General features: G+C 43.1%; 2 protein-coding genes across 15 annotated transcripts in view; both read left to right on the top strand.

Moving 5' to 3' along the window:
• The window catches only part of PRDM10 (PR/SET domain 10), a 45,973-nt gene extending 42,582 nt beyond the window's left edge, over nt 1-3,391 (top strand). For all 10 annotated transcript variants that reach the window (XM_054647577.2, XM_077189845.1, XM_077189843.1 and 7 more), the window contains one exon: nt 124-3,391. In XM_054647577.2, the coding sequence (XP_054503552.1) occupies nt 124-360 (237 nt within the window). In that variant the 3' untranslated portion in view covers nt 361-3,391. The remainder of the gene's footprint in view (nt 1-123) is intronic.
• A 142-nt stretch (nt 3,392-3,533) lies between these two features.
• On the top strand, nt 3,534-22,563 carry NFRKB (nuclear factor related to kappaB binding protein). Of its 5 annotated transcripts, XM_054647344.2 has the most exons (28): nt 3,534-4,491; nt 4,599-4,776; nt 4,970-5,019; nt 5,107-5,247; nt 5,652-5,853; nt 5,944-6,071; nt 7,110-7,284; nt 7,447-7,548; nt 8,093-8,166; nt 8,580-8,664; nt 8,896-9,076; nt 9,270-9,378; nt 9,812-9,938; nt 10,937-11,002; nt 11,978-12,057; nt 12,138-12,178; nt 12,603-12,663; nt 13,494-13,668; nt 13,984-14,090; nt 14,542-14,665; nt 15,049-15,125; nt 15,759-15,979; nt 16,497-16,773; nt 17,437-17,655; nt 18,086-18,862; nt 19,718-19,824; nt 20,566-20,701; nt 21,441-22,563. In XM_054647344.2, exons 4-28 carry the CDS (start codon nt 5,125-5,127, stop codon nt 21,564-21,566), a joined length of 3,900 nt encoding a protein of 1,299 aa, XP_054503319.2. In that variant the 5' UTR covers nt 3,534-4,491; nt 4,599-4,776; nt 4,970-5,019; nt 5,107-5,124; the 3' UTR covers nt 21,567-22,563. The 5 variants fall into 5 exon arrangements, with proteins under 5 accessions (XP_054503319.2, XP_054503317.2, XP_054503320.2 ...); XM_054647342.2 differs by lacking the exon at nt 4,970-5,019; XM_054647345.2 differs by lacking the exons at nt 4,599-4,776; nt 4,970-5,019.
• Nucleotides 22,564-22,902: the final 339 nt, after the last annotated feature.

Below are 22,902 nucleotides of genomic sequence, written 5' to 3'. Positions count from 1 at the left end.
TTTAAATGAAATAGAGCTTATTAAGTAAGTTCCTTGCTCACACCAAAATGTCTGGCAGCAGACCATTAGAGAAGTTACAAAAGATACGGTGTTTATTAGTTATTTTCTGTATTCCCCATGCAGACTCACTACGTGATATCTGAAGGTCAGCCTGATCTGGATGGTAAACAAAGCTCTTCACTCTCCAGTGAGGTTCAGGTGGGCATTTCCCAGCCCACAGCCCATACAGATCCCTTGGAATCCCAGACGAGCAACCAGCAGCAAACCACCCAGTACATCATCACAACCACCACCAACGGGAGTGGCGGGAGTGAAGTGCACATCTCCAAACCCAGGACTTTCTCAGCAGAGCATGAGTGAAAGAGCCTCATGGTGCCATTTGCTTGTCCTTGTCACCTCCCTGACAGCCCAGATGTGGGGGTACCCTGGGGCTCTATATGTTTTAATGTATATGCTCACTTACCTTCTACTAAAATCTTGGAGCTCTTGTTAATGCTTTAAGAGGGTTTACTTCACAGTGACCACGAAATACCCTCAGAATCCTTCTGGGATGCTTTTGATGCAGCTTTTAAGAAAAAGGACAAGAGAAGTGAAACCTCTGCTGCCCCTGGACTTTATTTTTGGCATGTCTGCTGACCCTTATTTTTCCTTTTTGGAAGTGTGTCCAGCAAACAATATTATTTCCGCTGTATGGCAAAAAGCCTGCCTAACTGAAGGCTTCCTGGCAGATTGTTGTATGTATATTTTAACAGGAGCCATTAAACAGGAGAGCATCATGTAAGTTGTTAGAATATGGCAGAACTGCTTCCTGTGGCTTCTAGCAGCCAAGGTGATGGGGAATGTCCCTGGGCCACATGAGCAGACTGCCTGCAGAAAGGAGCAGCAGCAGCCAAGCAGTGGTTCGTGGTGTCCCTTTATGGGGACGGATTGAACAATGAAGCTGTGAAGATGTGCCGAAGCAGTCCATTAAATTATTATTTTTCCAGCCCTCCCAGAACTGTTCACGTGCTGTCTGCCCTGCCCTGTTTTACCCAGCAGTTTCAGAAAGCAAGAAAAGCACAGTCTTAAACCCATGTTGTTTGGAACAAACTGACTGAAGTCCTAGGAGCACCTAAGGGTAGTACAGAGCCACTGTTACTTCTTTTCCCTCCAGTGTTTGCAGGGAAAATTGCTTTTTTGCCTATAAACAAAACAAAACAAAACAAAAAAAGCAGCTCAGCTAAACCTGCACAGTAGCTTCTGCTGTGATCTAAGATAGTTGTACAAGGAGAAAATGAGGATACAGAGCACTCCTCAGAAGGCACAGGGTTGCTATCTCTGTGGCCACCTCAAAGTAAATATATTTCTCCTCTTCAAGACTGGATGGAGAGTTGGTTTCTTTTTTTTTTTTTTTTTCCAAATAACCTTGTTAACAATGTACTGTAATTCCTTTCGACAGTTCCAAAATACAACCAACCATGGACTCGGGAAACATACAAGAAACATGCTAGTGGACCACTATTTATGGGACATGGAAAGCCATCCATGAGGGTTGCCAGATGTGATGCGCCTGGTCTACATACAGAATTCATGTTGCATTTAGGGACCAGGAGAAAGGGAAAGAGGTTTATCTTTAAGGCCATGTAATGTGTTTTTCCTTACCTAGTTCTTCACAGGTTGTCTTGGTTGTTTAAGGCATTCTGGTGGTTGCAAAAACATGACTAGAACTCCATTGACTCCTGGTGGGATATGCTGTGTATGTCTGAATTTCCATTCAATGCTGGAAAACTCATCTGTGCATATCAGGATACATTTATTTATAAAACAGACACAAAGAAGGATGCTGTGTCTTAGAGGTCCTTGAGACAGAAGAACTTGAGAAGTTTTTTTGATTTGTTTTCTCTTGTACTGCACTGAGTGTGATTATGGGACTCTTCCATAGATATTCCCATGGATTCAGATGTGCATTACCCATGTCAGTAAGCACTACACATTGTGGTATCAGGTTTTATGGAGGTAAAGCTCTTTGACATGAGGGAACTCCACACTCAGGCTGCACAAGAGCAAATCTGGTTCCTTGTAGGCAAAGCCTTGTAGCAGGCATGGCTTTGGTAATTAATATATCTGTTAATGTGGCATGGAAATAGTATTGAGATAAATCAGTTGGCCAATACTGGCCAGCTGAGAAGTGTTCTGAGGTAACTCTGAAGTGACCAAAATGTGGATTACTTTTTTTCCTAGGATTTATCTTCTCTTGCTGTACCACCATACTGAGGCACTAATGAGCCGGGTAGAATTAACATGAACCAGAGCTCCCATTTGGTCAAGTGCAGTGATGAGTGAGTGACCTTACGTTCTGTGGATTTGGCAGCCCAGCCACTGTGGCAATGTGGAGAAACAACCACAATGCCCAGTAACTTGAATTCGTGTTGCTGAGGACTTTGGAATTACAATGTTGAGCCTTGCAATGTTGTTTATGTGGGAAGAGAGTAGGGAGAATTTCAGGCTGCTGCTAAATTAATAACAAGCCAGAAATGCTACAAGTAGTAGGAAAATAGCAGACTTGGAAATGGAAGACTGGGATACTAGAGGATTGCAGGAGCAATTTTAAGAATCTTAAAAGTTTGACAATAGATGAACATCAGGTATGTTCCCATTATTGATCTTGCACATGTGGGGTTTAAAAACTACTTTGCTCTATTCACCTTTGTTGGAACGGTCCATGAATGAGGACAGTTTTACCAGTTATTTAAAAGTGAAAACTATTTAAAACAGAAAACCATTTTAAAACAGCCTTTTTGAACTCAAATCTTTCCTCATCAAAGTTTCTCTGCCCTGCAGCAGCAGCAGCACCCTCGGGCTATTGGCCTGACTCCAGGTGAAGTAATTCCTAGTGTCACAAGTTGAATGAATTGCCTGTGAAAGAAGCAAGTCTGAAAATGGAAGTACCACAGAATTTCCTTCCAAAATAAGGAACTGCAGTGATTGCACAGATGGCAAAGGTTGCACGGATTTTTTTCTCCATTTCTGCAGTGCAGAAGGAATGGGATGTATTATTATTGTTTGTAAACCAGAGCAACCCAAAGATCTCTCTAAGTTGTATCCCACAGAAGTGTAAATCCAGAGTCCTCTCAGTTGCCTGGAAGGGTCTGTGTTTTGTTTGGAGATGCTGTCCCTTGGAGGCATTCTGGGTCAGATTCTATATTTTCCTGGAGGAAAAAGAAAACAATCCCAGCCTGCGCACCCTGATCTTGCACCTCTTGGACTGCTCAGGCCCCATCTCTTATTTAACTGTGTATGTTTATTGTACATTTGGTGACTGTTGTTGTGTTCAGAGTCTTGTGCAGCCTGGCAGGTGTAAAAAAAAAAAAAAACCAAACCAACCTGAAAATAATAAATCTGTTTGTTTCTCTTTTTTTTTTTTTAATTACTCACGATGGCTAATCTGTTCATTGGGCTAAAGTGTTCAGTGGAGGGTGAGTGAGGTGGAATGTGGATAGATGGGATGATAACAGTATAGCGGTTACAGGGAAAAATACATTTGCTGCTCTCTGGATGGATCACAGAATTTCTGACCTCCCACAACACAGTCCAAGGGAGGATAAGTGGAGAGTGGACTGGAGTGGAGCCCCTGTGTCTCCACTGAAACCCTTGCAAAGTATGGAATTTTAAAAACTATTTTTAAATTTAAAAGGTAAAGTTTAAAAGTTCTTTCTAGCTGATCAGCTGCATAGCCTTTGAAAACTGAGGGAGTTGAGAATGATGTCCATTGAATCAGCAAACCATGACAAAATCCCTCTAGGAGCAACTCCTGTCCCCATCCCAGGGTGATTTCAGGTACTATCCTGATATACTCCAATCACTCACTAAGATGTGACTCGAGTGACTCAAGCTCCACCTAAATGTAAAGAAAGAACAAGTTAAAAACAGGGAGAAGTTAGGGAAGAGTCCATTGTAACTTCTGCACTGAATCTGTCTTTTGCTCATTGGGTAAGACCTGCACTCTGATTTCTCGTGTGCCAAGTTGTGGCACAGATTAGAGCTTGTCAGCACATTGCCTTACTGTCACGTGCAATCCTGCGCCTTAATCAGTCGAGATTTTATTAAATGAGTGTTATTCTGGAAACTGTTAATGTGCGTCCTTGGAGGGGGCTGGCAGTGGGTAAAGGCGCGGAGAGACAGGAAGAACCTCCGTTTGCTGTATGAAAATTGGCATTAAAATTCAAAATATTCAGCCTTTCAACACTTCATTGTAATATTACCACAGCATCTCAATGACTAATCCACTGCACAGGACTGCAGCCAAGCCGTATAACTCTGCCACTGATAGGTGGCTTCAGCATTCCACCGTATTTTTAGGGGAACTTACACATTTGTCCTCTTGTAGGCCACTGCACTATCGCCGCCTGTCGTGACTCCGCGGCCGTGCGCATGCGCACTTCGGCAGGGCGGGGCGTTTGCGCAGGCGCGGCAGCGCCGCCGCCTTCCGCCTTCAGCCGGGCCGCGTGAGGGGTATGAAATAAACCTGTTTTCCTGTTTTCTTCGCTGTCCCACCCGGTTTATTGCGTGTTTTTATTGCCCTTTTCTTTATTTCGCGTGTTTTATGCGTTTCTTCGCAGCTCAGAGCGGTCCGGCTGTGTCGCGCCGGAGGGGACGGGGCTCCTGGCCCTGTCACACCTTCAACCTGAGACAAACCCCACCTTAGACCTGACCTTCGCTTCTGCACCCTAAAACCGCCTTTTGGATTTAAATGTAGTCTGTCCTGGTGTTTAACAGTGTTGAAAAGAGTTCCTGCAGGTGGGAAGGAAAGTGTGATGGGTCAGCTGTACTTCCCAACCTACCTGTCTAAAAGCACTTCTCCATTGGCATGGCCATGCTTCTCCATGTGTATTTTTTATATATATATGTGTGTGTATGTATGGGTTTGATATGTATACATATATATGTGTGTGTATACATAATACACACACATATATATATACACATACAGATATTGAAGGCCCACTCCATAGCTACCATTTAAACAACCACCCATCAAAGGTGGGTCCTCCATCATTCCTCACATCAGGATGGATGTATCTGGGTTTGGGATTTTTGTTTTTTGAGGGTTTTGCTGTCGTTTTCCAGGAGCAGGAGGGCTTGAGGATGGATTCCCTGGATCACATGCTCACAGACCCCCTGGAGCTGGAGGGCAGTTGCACACGGATTATGGAGGACTGCATGCTGGGCACCACCCGGGTCAGTCTGCCTGAGGACCTCCTGGAGGATGTGAGTAGTGCTGAGACACTTCACCTTATCATAGTCTCTATATAAACAATGTGTTTAACTCCCTCTTTGGGGCTTACAGAGCAAACTGGAAAGGGAAGGTGTTTTTGACTGCCTTGGGAAAAGTGTCAAGTGTTTGATTAATCTCAGGACAATATCTTTTAAATCAATTCTGTTATGTTCTTATTATTTTAAAATTGCCTTTAAGAAGATTGTTGCAAGCTTTGAATTTGTTTTTTTCTTGTTAGTAGTATCAATTTCTTGACCTTTCATTTTTATGCTCTATTGTTTCCTGTGTCTTATAAAACAGTGTCTCATGACTGGTGTTACTTGAAAAGCATCAAGGGCTAGAAAATTGTCAAAAACACGGCTGCATTTTCTTCACTGTTGTTTCTTGCTTTCTTTAGCCTGAGATCTTCTTTGAGGTTGTCAGCTTGTCAACATGGCAGGAGGTCCTGACAGATGAGCAGCAAGAGCACCTAAAAAAATTCCTGCCTCACTTCCCTGAGAACAACCGAGAGCATCAGAACAAACTCATCTCAGCGCTGTTCAGTGGGGAGAACTTTCGGTTTGGGAATCCACTGCACATCGCCCAGAAACTCTTCCGGGGTCAGTCAGCCTCGTGAGCTTCCCTGCAGGTTTGGGGCAAGATCTCAGCTAGCAGTTGAAAACCCAGTTTGTGTTTTGTCTTTGTTACAGATGGACACTTCAATCCCGAGGTGGTGAAGTACCGGCAGCTCTGTTACAAGTCGCAGTACAAGCGCTACTTGAGTGCCCAGCAGCAGTACTTCTACAGGCTGCTCAAGCAGATCCTCGCTTCCCGCAATGTGAGTGTGTTCTGGGATGAATAACTTGTCTTTATTAAAAGTGTCTTGGTGCAGTCACAGTTCTCTGAGGCCTTTCCTCTGATGAACTGAATGAGTAATGCTCCTGGATTTTCCAGTGGGCCAGATAGACCCGTTGCTATATTTCAGGCTGTGTAACTCTCATAGCTCTCACCTTGTTCCCACTTCCTGCATTTGCACCTTTGCAACTTATTATTTTCTTAGCAAGTCATTCTACCTTTGTTTGTTTACCATTTCTGAAGCAACTACAGTTAGAAAATATGTGGATCTAAACCTCTGATTCTCATTCCTCCAAATCCCTGGTAAAGTCTTCCTCTGTGGATACTTCTGTGAGCAAATTTTTACCAACTGAAATGTGTTTATTGCTCATTTATTTTCATTACACTTAGACATTGAAACATTTGGTATGTAGGGATGAAGAAGAAAATCTGTCTTTGTAAAATGGCCTACAATGTTGTGAGAAATAGAGAATCCCAGAATGATTTGGGTTGGAAGAAACCTTAAAGCTCATCTCATTCCTATCCCCTGCCATGGGCAAGGACACCTTTCATTAGACCAGGTTGCTCCTGGCCTTGAACACTTCCAGGGATGGGGCATCCACAACTTAATTGGGCAACAATATAGAATACATGGGAAGTTATTTCCTCTGTAGCCATGAGAAGTAAAATGTTTTTTTCAAAGGACACGTTACATATTTGTGTGGAAACAACACCTCACACCAATGATTTTAGTTCTTCTCAACAGTTCACATAAAATGGCACATAGTGTTACGTGTGGAGAAGAAGGTGCAGAAATTTCACCTGTTTTTTTCCTCCCCTTTAAACGATGGTCTAAAATGCTAGGTTTAAAATCCTGTGTGTGGCAGATACTGAGTCTTCCTAAGGTTCCCCTTGTACAGATCTGAGACGCTGATGGCACCTCATGGTAACCTTGCTGGAAGTTATCTGAGCTGGGCTTACCTGTCCTGGCTTACAGCACTGTAGCTGCCATAGCTAATGTCACATGAATCTCTCCTTTCAGCACTTGCTGGAATTAGCTAGGAAAGGAGGCCCTGACATGACCGTAAGGAGAAAGCACTTCCCACCAACATACGACTCAGAAGAACGAGACAGACGGACACATCGGCGCTACTTGAAGATCCTGAGGGAAGTGAAAGAAGAGTGTGGAGACACTGCCTTGTCTTCTGATGAAGAAGGTAATGCCCTGTGCTGAACTGAAGACTCCATGTGTGAATGGAAAAAGACACATTTTTGATTCTGGGCTCTACTTCCACTGGCTGGGATCTAATGAACACATGGTAATAGTTAAGCAGATTGGTGATGGGTCTTGCAGAAGTAAATCTATACCTCTGTTTTAGATCTAATCTCTTGGCCTCCACGTTCTCCAGCACGTTGTTCAAGTCCACCAGTTCCCCTGAGAGTGATCCCCACGTTGTCAACCTTGGACATGAAAACTGCAGGTGAGAACCAAACAAAGGGTCAGTATGGCTAGAGGGGGGAGAACTCCCTTGAGACCTTGCAGGAAATCATCTGTAATATCTATTGCTTGATGGGAAATCATGTGATGCTTCATTTTTGCAGTCTTCAAAATAGTTGACTCTTTTCCCAGTTTAATCTTTTTCTTCTTGCAATGCCAGTATTTGAACACAAGAATCATAGTTCTGTAATATTACTGATTCCTCTGTTATATTTTAGTGGTTGAAGCATTAGCATAGTCCAGGTTCAAAATACTTGAGAATTCCTCCTATGGTGACTGTAATAAATTTTGCAAACTCTTTAAGCTGGTTCTGGCTTCTTTTCCATGCTTGCATCAGCAGTGAAGTCTGATGACTGAATGAAGCACTGAAATGAATGGATGAATGAATGAAGGAAATTCATATATGGAGAAATTTGTTACTGAAATTTGGAGATTGCTGGAAGTGTAAATGGATAGAAAATGGCATTCTAAGAAGTGTGGAAGGTAACAATAGAGGAAAAATCTGCAAATAATTATTTTCATTGCAGACAAGATAGAACTTGGAGAAAGTGATTTAAAGATGATGTTGAAGAAGCACCACGAGAAACGAAAACGTCAGCCTGTAAGATGTCAAAAAGTCTTGGGGGGTGGGACCACATTTTAACTTTGATGTTTTTATCTCTTAGCCATAAAGATCAGGGTACTTCTGTGTGACTAAATGATTGCTATTTTTTGTGTGCACTTACCCATTAGCTCATTATTGTAAGTTGGGTTCAATTGTCAGTGTATAGATGCAGCTTCTGGCCATGTTCATCTCGATAGAAGGATTTTATAATTTTAGTTATGTGTTTTGGAGGGACAAAATTTTGGCTTTCAGGGTTAGAAGACTTCCCAACTTTTATTGCAGTAAATAATTTAATAAGCTGATCCTGGCTGAGTTTGGTGCATTATAGTACTTGGGTACTTCTTCACTTTGTGGCTGTCTTAAAACCTTGTCCTTTCTCAGTTTAATTTCTCTACTATTTTCCTGTGTAGGATCACCCAGATCTAGTCACGACAGACCTGACCCTTGAGGACATCATGACTCGAGTGAATGCTGGCAGGAAAGGTTCCTTAGCAAGTCAGTGGATCCTTTGCTTTTTTATTTCATATATGTTGATTTAAAAACTAGAGGTTTTCTGTTGAGGGGAAAAGTGAAGATTTATGACAGCAGCTGGAAAGGTGGAATGGTTGATGTGTGAACGAGTGCACACAACATACATTTCTAGATACAGACTTAAATAGTTTATGACTTTCATTAAGGTATAGTAAGAAGCTAAGTATTCTTTTTAACTTTTTATCATATCTGAAGCCTTATTTGACCTCGCAACCCTCAAGAAAAAGGTGAAGGACAAGGAAGATAGGAAAAAAAAGAAGCCAAAGATTATTAAATCTGAGGTGGAAGATTTGGCTGACTCTCTTGGCAATGCAGATGGACTCCCGTCAATGTCTCAGGATTTTTCCCCCCTCCCTCTGTCATCTGTCAAAGAGGAGTAAGTGTTCCAGAGGGCCCTGAACACCTAACATGGATGGAAAAAGCAACATGTTTCAGCTCACGTTTTTGTGGGACTGTTGCAGGCTGCGTTTTCATGCAGTTTGGGATGTGTGAAATACGTGATGTTCATCTTTGAATATGGAGGTGATATTTACTCAGTGGATTTACTCTGCATTCTCTTTCTTTTGAAGACCTCTTGAAGATATGAAGCCATGCCTTGAAGTAAATGAAATATCATCCAGCTTCTTTTTCCTTCTTTTGGAGATACTGTTTCTGGAAGGACCTGCTATTCTCTCTGTGGTAAGGAACCACCCACTTACTAGGAAGCAAAGAATACAGGAGCCTACAGCTTTGTATAGTGACTTTTCTCCAGACTTACTTTGCTGTAAATTATAATAAGATTTAGATTACATATTAAAGAAATTAAACCTTGTGGGAGTGCTACCACATTCTGGTTTTAACGTGTTTCATGAGTTTAGTCAATTGAATCTGGGAGTTTTTCTATACCCATGCTATAGAACATGGTTAGATATATTTTCTATATTAAGGGCAGAGATCGGGAAGTGTTTTCCCCTTCTTTGGTGCTGTGTTACTTGAAAAAGTCAGGTGATTATTTCACGTACATAAAAACCTTTTTGTCCCCTGCATATGTTCAGCTGGTTTGTTTTCTGTGAAGACAGTCATAGTTTAAACTTGTGAGATCATTACTAAAATAATTATCTTTCCTTTTCAGCTTGAAGATAAAGTTCTCGATTGGCAATCTTCTCATGCCAGTGCACTAAATAACTGGTTCTCCTTTGCCCCTAATTGGTCTGAATTGGTTTTACCTGCCTTGCAGTATTTGGCAGGTGATAGCAGAGGTAAGAAGAGATGTTAAAAATACTAATTGTGCTTGCTCCTCTGTTCTAGTCAGTCCTGGTTTGCATTATAGCTCTAATCAACTTCTCATTCACCACTACTGCTTGCAGTATTTCTGTGATAGGCTGTTTGGTTGACATGCCTTGGTTGTGGTCGACTTATTTTGCATGTGGATAGTAGATAAGACCCAGCATGATTCCCAAGTATGTGAAAATGTCTGTGAAATTGCCTCTAGACAGACAGTTTCTCATGTTCTGATCGTGGCTTCAGGCAGGGTATTTGAAGCAGGAAGGAATTAGTCTCTTCCCCCACAGTGTGAAGTTGTAGTTGTGTTTGGAGATAATAAAAATTAAACTAGATGATGCCCTGAGCAATCCACTGAAACATGAGGTTGGCCTATCTTGGGCTTGGGCCAGTTGAGTTTCAGCCATTCCTTTCAAACTGAATTATTCTGTGGTTCTGATTTGCTTAGTGAGAAGTTTTAAAGGCAGAGACAGAGTAGATTGTGGTGGCATTGCAGCGTATTGTCCATAATGCTGGTGAATACTGTAAATCTCAAGTTCTCTTCCCATGAGCCCATGAATTTTCACTGTACAATAACAGTCCCTGGGGCCTCATATTTCTTTTTCCTCTTCAGCTTGAAGATAAAGTTCTCAGCTGGCATTTTCTCATCCCAGTGCACTAAATAACTGGTCTGAACATGGTGAACAGCAGGAAGAGGCTCTTAGCTGACAGCCTGTTGTTGGAAGGCTCATTATCCTGTTCTGTTCTTTCCTTGTGCTTGCCCTTATACTCTTGAGATGCTCACCTTCCCAAGGTGATAAAGGGATCCTATACCTTTCCCAAGGGCAAGGATGAATTTAGAGATGCACTTACATAATCATTTAAAATGCTCTGTCTGTCAGTGTGAGTCTTTAACTTGACAGTTTGCATAACCACAGTATGATTTTGAGGTTGGATAATGGTATAATGTCCCTGACATGTACATTTGTCATTGTAGATGCTCCTTCCAGCTTCTCACCTTTTGTTGAATTCAAGGAGAAAACTCAGCAGTGGAAATTGGTTGGTGAGTACCTTGTGTTCTTCTATGATATGTACTATAGTAAAGGTTTGTTGTTTTCCCCCGGACTTTACTTTTCATCTTTCTGCAGCCTGGAGAGAAACACAAACAGAGCTGTTAATTTCATGGTTAGGCATTTTCTTTTCTTTTAGCTGAGCTAATACATGTTTTGGTTTTGAGGTGTTCACAAGACGTCAGTATCAGCAGCAGACAGAGCATAAATGAACAAAGGCACTGGGCTGTATTTCTTTCTGTTGCTGACTTAACCATGTTTGTCAGCCTTCAAATTTGTCTGAACACCTTCCTATTTTCCCTTCTGTAGAGCATGCCTTCTGATGATTCAGAGTAATTAGTAATTATCACAACTGCAAAGGAATTAAGCTTCTCTGTAGAGCAAACTGATACTATTCTCATTTTTAAAATTTGGAACCAAAGAGCAACTTAATGATCAGTGTGCTCAGGCTCATACTGATTGAATTACAGATGTTCTGTGTTTATGTTCATTCCTTTAGTTACTACACAGAATTTTTCATTCTTAACTATGGTGATTCTAGTGATCACATTTGCAGGCTTAAACTGGCAGAGATTTGGAGTCAGGAAGCTTTTCCTCTGATCCCTTTCGCAGTTTTTGGTGGAGGTTATGTAGGCCAGTGTTTCTGCTCATGGATTCAGTAACTGGGATTACTTTGGAGAGTGGGAACAGGGGACTGTGTCCCAAACAGCATCTTGCCTTCTGTGCTAGGAGTTGAAGCACCATCTTTTTTTGTACCAGCAGAATCACTGGGGACTTAGCATTTCCTGGGAATCACTGGGATTTAGCATTTCCTAAGCCTGGAGGTGTTCAAATATTGCACTTTGAACATCTGTGACTGGTGATGCATTGAGGAGAGAAGGGAACAGGAGAGGACTGGGAATTACAAGCATCTGGCTTCCTAACAATTACAAGAGTTCTATTTTTACATTTTCATTATTTCTTACTAGGCAGTTACCAAGATCATGAGAAGGAACTGGCAGCACTGTTTCATCTCTGGTTGGAGACCAAAGACCAGACTTTTTTCAAAGTGAGTGAGACAAAAGTCACCTTCTAGGAGCATAAAACCTGACTGTGTTCTACCCAACACTGACATTTCTTTCTCAATAGGAAAATGAAGAAAGCTCAGATGCCATGCCACTGCCCAGAGTGTAAGTGTGCAATACTGCTTGAAAGCCTTTGTAGTGCTGCTGAATCTGTGAGATTTGGGCCTTGTGCCTCTGGATCTTAAAATAAAACAATTTTACATCATGGGGCAGGAGAAAATTTGATAGTTTGATTTTATAATTGCAGTAACTGGACTTCATGAAATCAACTGATTTTATCCAAGTTCACATATATTATCAGAGCAAAGCTGCAGTCTAGCTTAGGTTCTGCTAATGAGATAATTTATAGTCCTTGCTTGCCTTCAGGTACTGCACATAGGATACTTTAAGATTTCTGCAGGGCTTGCTTTTGTTACCATAAATATTTTCAGGATTTGTTCAGAAGAATTTGCAGAAGGATGAGGGAATTCGTCGTTTGGGACTGTTGTGGGCTTCTTGTGCTCAGAACTGATGGTGCCCTTTGTTTCAGAAGGACTGACTATGTAGTCCGGCCTAGCACTGGAGAGGAGAAACGGGTGTTTCAAGAGCAAGTAAGAAGAGACTCTTTATTTTAAAGGCACTTGTTAAAACAGTTGGCCACTACATCAGGAGAATTTGTGTAGGACCGCAGTTTTATACTCTACACAAATGTAGTTAATGTGAAGAATTGATATGTTGCTTCTGCCTTGAAGTCAGTATCTTGGCCTTGCATAAAACTTGCTAATGACATAGCCTTGTTTCAAAACCATCAGTATTTCCAGTGGAAAAAATTAATTTTGTAAAAACTAATTGGATAAAATTAACGGAATTGATAGTGTCAGTTGGTTGTGCCAACCCTGCTGTCTCCTTTGCCATCCCCCACCATCCCCCACTTACCTCTTTATTTTTTGGCCATGTATGTGTGCAAGCAAAAAATAAGTGTCAGTGAGGGCAACCATCCACTTAGTTATCTTATCTGTAGTAGATGCAAGTGGGAATTAGAGGGCAAACACATTATAGGGATTCTTCTCCCTTCTCTCCATGTGCTGTCTACAGGATAGAATTTATAAGTTAAATTTTGGAAATCTCTCTTTAGCCAGATAAAGGAAGGAAGGGGAAGGGGACAGAAGGTGTATCTCTTGTATTTCTGGCACCTCTCTAGTCTGTGCAGCTGCTTGACAGTGAATGCGTTGCACCTGCACACCTTGCTGAGGTGGAGCATTGTAGTTTGCATGGAATAGTTTGTGATTTTCTTGATCCAAAATATGTCTATATAGCAGTATTTGAGCCTTTCGTTTAAAAAGGCTTTCTCTAGAGAATGATAACAACTCACTTGGTAATATGACGTGAGGCTTTGCTGTATATTTCCTGGTAAAGTCAGTGCTCTTGTGTTCACCTCCAGGAGCGTTACCGTTACAGCCAGCCCCACAAAGCCTTCACCTTCCGGATGCATGGCTTTGAGTCGGTTGTTGGTCCTGTGAAGGGAGTGTTTGACAAGGAAACTTCCTTAAACAAAGCCCGGGAACATTCTCTCCTGCGCTCAGACAGACCAGCATATGTCACCATTTTATCTCTTGGTAAGGTCATGGCCAGAAAAACTTCTGTAAAGAAGAAAAACATTCCTCTAACCCCTAAAACAATGATTTCAGGAACCTACATTAGGGTTGAATGCTGGTACCCAAGTTCATCGCTATTAGCACAAAGTTGGCACAGTTGATGTACTTTAAAATGATCCTTTATAATCTCTCCTTGTATTTTTGAGGGATTTTTGGGGCTAGATTTTAGTAAGCAAGTAGACACTGTGAGAGCAGTCCCAAAATTTATCTCATGGAGTACCTGAGTACTGCTGTCCAGTTACAGCTGGAAGTTTAAGCTCTGGTTTTTTGTTTCAGTTCGTGATGCTGCTGCTCGCCTTCCTAATGGAGAGGGAACTCGAGCTGAAATCTGTGAGCTGCTCAAAGATTCCCAGTTCCTAGCCCCAGATGTTACAAGTGCTCAGGTAAGTTGGATGTCTTGTCTGGCCTCAGATTCTCATAAAAATACACTGCATGTTGCCAGGCAGTATTCAGTGGCAAAGGCCCAATAGTTTTTATGCTGCTGTGATGAGCAAAAGGGAGCTGTGTACTACTATGATGAGCTGCTGCAAATCTGCACCAACTTTGGATGATGAAAAACCAGCTAGAAAAGCCATAGAGTTAACACTGTGATGGAGCTGGTCACATTTTAGATTGAGGAACAGTCAATTTTCAGAGCTTTGGTGGAAGCTCCATGTAACCCAAGGTGGCAAATACCATCCTGTGATGCCATATCTGCCCTCAGTCACTTCTCCCTCAGATGGAGATTGCTCGCAGCTAACTCAGGTTTTATACCAAATAGTATCATATTGCTATTAATCAGTTTTGGCTAGTCCAGCAAAGGATATCTTGTAATCTCTGAATTCTGAACTTCAGGTTAACACGGTTGTTAGTGGTGCTCTGGACCGACTGCATTATGAGAAAGATCCCTGTGTGAAATACGATATTGGGCGGAAGTTGTGGATCTACCTGCACCGGGACAGGACTGAGGAAGAGTTTGGTAAGCCTGAGTTGGTGATCTTAAGAATTAAAAATGTTTATAAAGATGGATAATGAACATTGATTTGTCAGTCTAGCTTTTTTCCCTAGTCAAATTGCTTATGTTAGTCCTTCAGCACTTAATCCCAGTCTTAGAGAGCAGTGTGTCACTTTGAAGCATTTGTTTGAAAAATACCATCCCATGTGCAATAACTGCAGATACATGTTTTTGTGTGTCTTATTTTTAACCTTTTTGGCTAATTTTCTAGATGTTTTTCTTTGCACCGTTACATGACTGTGTGTTAAATTCCTTGTCTGAAGAAGAATCTGCACCTTTTACTTAGCCCCTTCCTTAAATCAGTCTGCTTGTGTTCAGGAGCTCTAACCATTAATTTGTCCTTGCAGAACGGATCCATCATGCTCAAGCTGCTGCAGCAAAGGCCAAGAAAGCTCTTCAGAAGCCAAAACCTCCAGCTAAAATGGTAGATTTCTTTGCTCAGGGTTGCACAGCTGCTTTTGGGATTGAGAAGGAGATTAGTCTTAATTTAATCCATAAATTCTGCATCCATAGCAGGTGATGAAAATTACCATGTTTGAGTTAGTAATTCATGATGTATATGAATGTCAGTGCACAAAATGAACAGGGAGAGAGGGAATTTTTCCTCCACACAGCTTCCACTGTTATCCTCTCATTTGTGCTCCCTATCAAAGGGATGGTCTTTCAGATCTAGTTTTGAGGTTAATTTTTAACAGAGTGCGTGGAACATGTCTGTTCTCCCCCTTGCTCTGCTGAAGCCCTCAGGGTTTGGATGTCTGATATTAAATATTTCTGAAGTACTTGTCTATTGGCACATTAACCAAGGTGGAAATCTGCATGTTCTGAACGTTTGTCACAACTGAGGTGCACTTTTCCTTGAGAGCAGGAGCAGCCAAACACACCAATTCATCCAAGGTTACAGCTGGGGAAAGGCAGACAGTCAGTCACGTTGGATTTCAGGATTTAACAGCAGAGTGTCATTCACCACCATATAGAAATCAGGTTGAAGTGCTCAGCCTACTGTAAGGTGCAGCAATTAACCCTAGATTTTGTGATGCTGAATGTGGTTTCTTTGTAGAAGTCGAGTAGTAAGGAGGGTACTGTGAAAGCCCTCCCCACCAGCACAGCAGATCCTAGTCAGCTGAGCCTCAGTGACTCCAGCATGCCACCAACTCCTGTGACTCCCGTGACACCAACTGCCCCTGCATTGCCAGCAACACCCATCTCGCCCCCACCGGTGTCTGCAGTCAGCAAGAGTGTATCTGGTGCTGGGTCAGAGCCAGCAAAACCCAGCCAGAGGTACTGCTTCTGTCCCCTATGTCACTTGGGAATGCTGCTGGCTGTTTTTCAATAATTTGTATAACTCAGTAGTGAGGGAGTTGGGGTTATTTAGCCTGGAGAAGAGGAGGCTCAGGGGTGACCTTACCACTCTCTGCAACTCCCTGAAAGGGGGTTGGAGGCTGGTGAGAGTTGGACTCTTCACCCAGGAAACAGCAGCATGGCAAGAGGGCATAGTCTCAAGCTGTGCCAGGGGAAGTTCAGGTTGGGCATCAGGAGGAATTTCTTCACAAAGCATAATTAGACATTGAAAGAGGTTGCTCAGGGAGGTGGTAGAGGTAGAGGTAGAGGTCTCCATCTCTGGAGGAGACCAAGGAACAAGTGGACATGGCACTCAGTGTTCTGGCCTTGGTGACAAGGTGGGGATCAGTCACAGGTTGGACTCGATGATCTCAAAGGTCTTTTCCAACCTCAGTGATTCTGTGATTGTGTGAATTTCCTACATCTTTGCTGACCTATTGGCTCTGTCTTTCTGTAGTGTTCTCCTGGTGTCTTCTCCCACCACGCCCCAGCTGGGGACGTTGCTGTCCCCAGCTCAGAGCTCACAGGCACAGCCAGGGCCAGCGCCCACCCCACGTGTGGTCAGTCACAGCAGCTCCTCAGGCCTGCCACAGGTCCGTGTGGTCACTGCCCAATCCAGCCTCCCAGCTATGTCCCAGCAAGCCCCAGTGGTCACCCAGCAGCAGCAGCAGCCCACGTCAGTGCCTCAAATCCGTGTTCCAGCTACAGCCACGCAAACCAAAGTGCTCCCTCAGGTGAGTTGGAAGGGGTAGAGTATCTGACATCTGATCTGACTTCCAGTGTTTTTGTGTGATGCACAGGCATTCTGTGCTCATTTGAAGCATGCGCTAACTGCAGTCAAGAGCACAGAAACAGTTTTACGTATGCAATACTGTTCAGTGCTCTGTTTTTCACATATTTACCTGGCATCATTAAATTGTGCATTACATAAAAAGTCCATAGAACTTAGAATCACAGAATCATTAAGCTTAGAAAACGCTGTCAAGATCATCAATTCCAGCCAAGAACACAGCAGCAACACTGCCATGTTCACTACTAAACCATATCCTTAAGTGCATCATCCACACATTTTTTTGAATGCTTCCAGGGATGTTGACTCCACCACTGCCCTGGGCAGTCCATTCTCATGCTTTACAACCCTTTCTGGGAAAAGAAATTTCCTAATATTCAACTTAACCTCCCTGGTGCAACTCTGGGCCAATTCCTCTTGTCCTGTCATTTCTTACCTGGAAAAAGAGACCGACACCCATGTCACTACAATTCCAAGCAGTTGGAATCCTTGCAAGGGAATTCTTGTGAACTTCCCTGAACTCGCAAGCTAACACAATACAAAGAAGAATCACTAGACCGTTCCTACTGTGGTAGTCTGCTCATAGTCTTCCTCCTCTCTTCTGTAGGCTGTGATGACTCTGCCTGTAAAAGCTCAGAGTAGCCCTGTGCAGGTGCCAAGAGCAGGAAGCTCCATGGCCAGCCAGGCAGGTATCACTGTGACAGGGCTGCCTGCAGTGCCCAGCCCTGCTGTGAAGCCAGTGACCAGCTCTCCAGGCAGTTCTGCTGCCAGCACCTCCTCCACCACTATCATTCAGAACGTGGCTGGCCAGAACATCATCAAGCAGGTGAGAGGGAGGGAGAGACTTGGAACTGGGCTCCACAACCTGATTGTTCCCTGTTGTGCAGATGTAAACATCTGAGAGCTGTAATGCTGTGTAAGATGATGGACTGTGCAGGCTGACACAGTTGCTAGTTTTGTGTGTTTGAGCCCTGTTTTCATGTACAGGTGAAAGATGTGTTTGTGCAGGTTCTTTAGTGATCTCTCCTTCATTTTGTTTGGAAAAGAAACTAACCCCACAAGTATTTCCTATTTCAGATGGGATTGGGAATGCCATCTGATAAACAACCAGAACTATTTCAGTAGTGTACTGAGTGCTAGTCTTATTCCACTTGCATTCTAGTGGGAGCAAACATCATCCTGTTGGGAAGTTCTGCTTTGAGTGTGCTTTGGACCTTGTCCCAGTTTGACAGAACCATTTCTCTGATCTCTCCCAGGTGGCTATTACAGGACAGCTCGGCGTGAAGACCCAGGCTGGAAGTGGCATTCCACTCACAGCAACCAATTTTCGGATCCAAGGGAAGGATGTGTTGCGCCTGCCCCCATCCTCCATCACCACAGACGCGAAGGGACAAACAGTGCTGCGCATCACTCCAGATATGATGGCCACCCTGGCCAAGTCTCAAGTCACTACTGTCAAACTGACTCAGGACCTCTTCACAGCAGCTGCGGGAAGCAGTGCTGGTGGGAAAGGCATCTCTGCAACTTTGCACGTGACATCCAACCCTGTCCAGACTGCTGAGTCTCCAGCCAAGACAAGCACGGTGTCTCCTGCCTCTTCCAGCCCAGCCGGAGGCACCGTGGTTAAAGTGACTCCTGACTTAAAGACTGCAGAGCCAACAAGTTCTGCTTTCCGCCTGATGCCTGCTCTGGGCATGACTGTGGCAGATCAGAAGAGCAAAGCCATAACCACAGTGGCATCCACGGAGGCCAAGCCAGCTGCCACTATCAGAATTGTGCAGGGGCTGGGGATGATACCCCCCAAAGCTGGGCAGACCATAACGGTAGCCACTCATGCTAAGCAGGTGCCCTCGTCCTCGGCGGTGAGCATTGCTGGCACAGGCCACACCTCCCTACCCACCATGAGTGCCACAGTGTCCAAAGCAGTTGCCGTGGCCTCAGGAACTGCAGGAACCCCCATAACCATTGGTACAGGAGCCACAGCTGTGCGGCAGGTGCCCGTCAGCACCACAGTGGTATCAACATCCCAGGCAGTGAGTAATGCTGAGCTCTCACTGGGGGTGGGGAAAGAAGGGGGGTGCCAAATACACTGATGTTTTATGGCTGAAAACTGCTCTTTGCATCCACAGAGACTCAAATTACTGTGGCAGTCATGCAATGGTTGTATTTAGGTTCTAAATTTTAGGTTGTAAAGGACATTAAAGTTCATTCAGTCCCATCCCCTGCCATGGGCAGGGACACCTTCCACTAGATCAGGTTGCTCCAAGCCTCATCCAACCTGGCCTTAAACAGTTCCAAGGATGAGGAAGCCACAATGTATGCTGGGTATGGGTCTGCAACTCATTTCATGGTGTTCCAATTGCAGATAAATGCCCCCAAAAAGTCAGATACTTCCCTTATGTCCTTTTGCAAGTGAATGAAATAAACTTTGCATATCTGAAGTCCTGCCTTATGCAGCTCTGTGTCTTGCCCCACACCTTGGCAATAATTTCCCTTGGAATGGTGTCATAGAACATTCAGAACTAGAAGTGCTTATTACTTGTACTAACTTTTTTACTGATTTCATCCTTGAATGCTATTTTAATGCCCTCATCTGAAGGCACCATAAACTGTATTGTGGTTACGTAAGCTAAATGACACTATGGTTGTTTCCTAAGGATAAAAATCATGGATCCTGTGGTGCAAAGATGATGTGGATTTTCAGGGTTCAGACAGTTGTGTAGTGAATGAGAAGGATGTGAATTTTAAGGAGCCTGAACTGGAGCACAAATTTCATCAGCAAAGCTGCTGCTGGTTTCTGCTCACAGGACTCTCACAAAGCAGATGTTGTCAACCAGTTTCTCTGCTGAGCTCCCCATGGCTCCTCATGTGTTCTTCCCATTCCCCAGGGCAAACTTCCAGCACGGATCACAGTACCCCTGTCAGTGATCAGCCAGCCAGTGAAGGGCAAGAGCGTGGTCAGTGCCCCCATCATCAAGGGCAACATTGGCGCCAAGTGAGTGCTTTGCATCTCATAGTTCTGCTTTAGAAATTGGCTGAGGAAGGTCTGTGTTCAGTGGGTTTCTGGGGAGCAAGCAGACAGAGACTGGAATAGGATTGCAGTCTGTTAACAGGTCCATCAGCTGCAAGAAACTGAGTGGATATGGTGTCTGCAATGAGATTGTAACTTTTAGTTATTTATTTTGAGATGCAGGTTCTAGCAAATACACCAAAGAAAAAACATTCTGTGCCTTGAAACCAGCTGTTCAATTAGTTCTGTGTGTTTGAGCAAGAATTAACACACTGAAAAAATATCTGTAATCTGAGGCTATCTCTCCATTCAAGAGAAGATAACTCCCTTAGTGAGAATTCTTCTGGCATTCAGATATTGAAGGCTTTTTGTTTATTCTTCCATAAATTCTGATAGTGTCTCCCTTAGTTAATATTTCAAGTGCTCAGCTATTTTCTGCATTGTGAAGTGTTCAGGTCTGATCAGGCTAACCCAGTGTGTGCATGGTCCAGAGTTAATGGTGTGATTTGTGTGTTAAATTAATTCTCTGTCATATTTATAAATACTGGCATAAACTTGTCACTAGTATATTTGCCTGTTCTATGGAGGGGAAAAAACCCCACTACTTAAAAAGGTTAGTCCATGTGGTAGAACTATTGTCTACTAGCAATTGAAGAATGGTTTGGAGTTGGAAAGCTTGAACCTGCTGTGCTGTTTACTAACCTTTCAACAATTATTATTCCTTAGCATCAGTGGATTAGGCAGAAATATCATTCTGACTACAATGCCAGCAGGGACTAAACTAATTGCTGGGAACAAGCCTGTGAGTTTTCTGACTGCACAGCAACTACAGCAGCTGCAGCAGCAAGGCCAAGCCACACAGGTGAGGGCACCTGGAATGATCATTCTATTTGCTTTTTAATGACTTAACATCTCCATTAGGACATTACACTGGATACATGGGATTGCGGAAAAAAACCCAGGCACACAGCTTGGTTGTAGTGTCTGCATTAAGCACATGGAATCCATCATCACCTTTATGTTCTCTCCATCCAAATAAAGTTTTTAAATGTTTTTGAAGCACTGCCAGTGTAATGAATGTAAAACCAAAGGTCCTGTCAGGATTTTTCTATACATGCAGCAGTCTTTGTAGTGCTTTGTACTTCAGCTTTTGTGGGTCATTTTTTCCTGAAGAAATCACATAACTGATTTGCATATCCATCTTTCTGTCTGGAAATTTAGTGTTCCATAATTCCAAATCATTAATCTGCATCGACAGCTGATGTTAACAAGTCTGTAGAAGTGAGGTATCCAATGGATCCAAGTCCTTCTTCTGAAAATGTGTAAAAGCAGCTGACATACAGGTTTTTATTCAAACTAGTTTTCAGGCCTTCTTCTCTCATCTGGAAATCTCCTGTCACCATCTCTCATGGGCAGTAGATGGAATGATCTTCTTATGACATATTCTGTTCTGGCAGTGTTTTTGGTGCTTGGTGTTGTTCTAATCACTGAGTTTTTGTTGGCAGCAGAAGCAGGTACTTCACCAGAGCACAGTGCAGGTGCAGTCATTGTGTCACCAGGTTGTTCTTGAGATGAGTTTTATTTCTTTCCATTTCACACAGGTGCGAATTCAAACAGTTCCAGCCTCCCATCTCCAGCAGGGAACAGTCTCTGGCTCAACTAAAGCAGTGTCCACTGTGGTTGTGACAACAGCTCCATCTCCAAAGCAGACTCAGGATCAGCTGTGACCACTGGTTTTAACATGGATCACTTTCTGAGAACTTCCCTGAGCCTGTTGTCATCCTCCATCCAACCAAACACCTGAGGCTGCCTAACGCCAGCCATGGCTTGGAATTGGACTGGGTTCTGCCCTTGTTTTTCCAGGGTCAGCACTGCCATGTCTGGGTAGAAATTCCACAGAAAAAAACCATGCTGTACTGCAAAACAAAATGTTTCAATTCAGACGTGAAAATCCGGGTTCTGTGAAATTGTTGTTTTAAGAAACGTCTTGCTGTTTTTTGTTCTTTTTTCATCCTAAGGACTTTTTGCAAATACAGTTCCTGTGCATTTTCAGTTGTAGACAAAGCAGTTATCCTGGATCTTCATTAAGCAGGGAAGGTTGCTTGGAAAGGGTTATTGAGTGGCTTTTCAAAGTCATGGAGAAGATGTCTGCTTTTACTGGAGTCTGGCTGTCACTACTGTTACCTAGTGACTCAGGATGGTGTCTTTGGCACCAGAGTTACTGTAACTTACATCCATGTCATGTTACTGTCAAAGACAGGGTGAGAGTCAAAGTGGTTTTTTTTGCTGTAACAGAGTGAGCATGGGGGAGAGGGAGATGAGATACAGAGATACTTGTTCACTGTGTGAACAAGTCTGTCAGCAAATTGGACTGTAGTGGAAAGGAAAAAGTTGGTGTTCACAAGAACAATCCTCTTTTAGTTTTCTTCAACATAGAAACCTTTTTATCAGTGGAAACAAACTGTACCTTGATTTAAAAGGTTGGAATATGTTTTCAACTACACCCAAACTGTTGTCTCTTGGGTTCTGAAGAAATACTTTAACCCGTGACCCTGGCCATTAGTTTTGGTTTTACTTTTGTAGTTTTATCTGTCTATGTAAATATTTTTGAATTTTGCACATACTGGAGATGAATTTGTGACTGTTCTGACATGACCTTGAAGCTGAATGAGGTCAAAAGATGTGCTGGACCAGGAGAAGAATAAAAGTGTAGAAAGCCTTATAGATCTCTGCCATATCCTTTTGGTTCTCTACAGTGTGTTTTGTGTACAGTCATTGTCCAGAGCTAATATCCTGGTCTTCTTGATAGGATGGATGGTTCTTTTTAACCTGGTCTTTTTTTGTAGGCTTTTTTTTTAAGATGTGGTCTGCTCCAAGTTATATATTATAGAATATAATATGCTTAAAGAACCAAATTGTACAGTTCAGGACTGTTGTGGTTGGAGCTCTGTGTGTGTTACTGTTTTGCTGGGCTTCAGGCTGGGGCTGTGGATCTTTCACAACATCTGCTTTGTGAGAGTCCTGTAAGCAGAAACCAGTTAGTGCATCTAACCCACTTCCCAC

The sequence above is a fragment of the Agelaius phoeniceus genome, chromosome 23, assembly GCF_051311805.1.
Source record: "Agelaius phoeniceus isolate bAgePho1 chromosome 23, bAgePho1.hap1, whole genome shotgun sequence".
Taxonomy (NCBI): Eukaryota; Metazoa; Chordata; class Aves; order Passeriformes; family Icteridae; genus Agelaius; species Agelaius phoeniceus.
This window is presented reverse-complemented; position numbering and strand designations above follow the sequence as displayed.

What these genes read in the sequence shown, in the direction of transcription:
- NFRKB (XM_054647339.2), top strand. Translation starts at nt 4,894, where the DNA reads ATGTATGGGTTTGATATGTATACATATATATGTGTGTGTATACATAAT. An exon ending in TCAGCAGTGGAAATTGGTTG is followed by an intron (nt 11,003 to 11,977) that starts GTGAGTACCTTG and finishes ATTTCTTACTAG; the next exon opens with GCAGTTACCAAGATCATGAG. An exon ending in AACGGGTGTTTCAAGAGCAA is followed by an intron (nt 12,664 to 13,493) that starts GTAAGAAGAGAC and finishes GTTCACCTCCAG; the next exon opens with GAGCGTTACCGTTACAGCCA.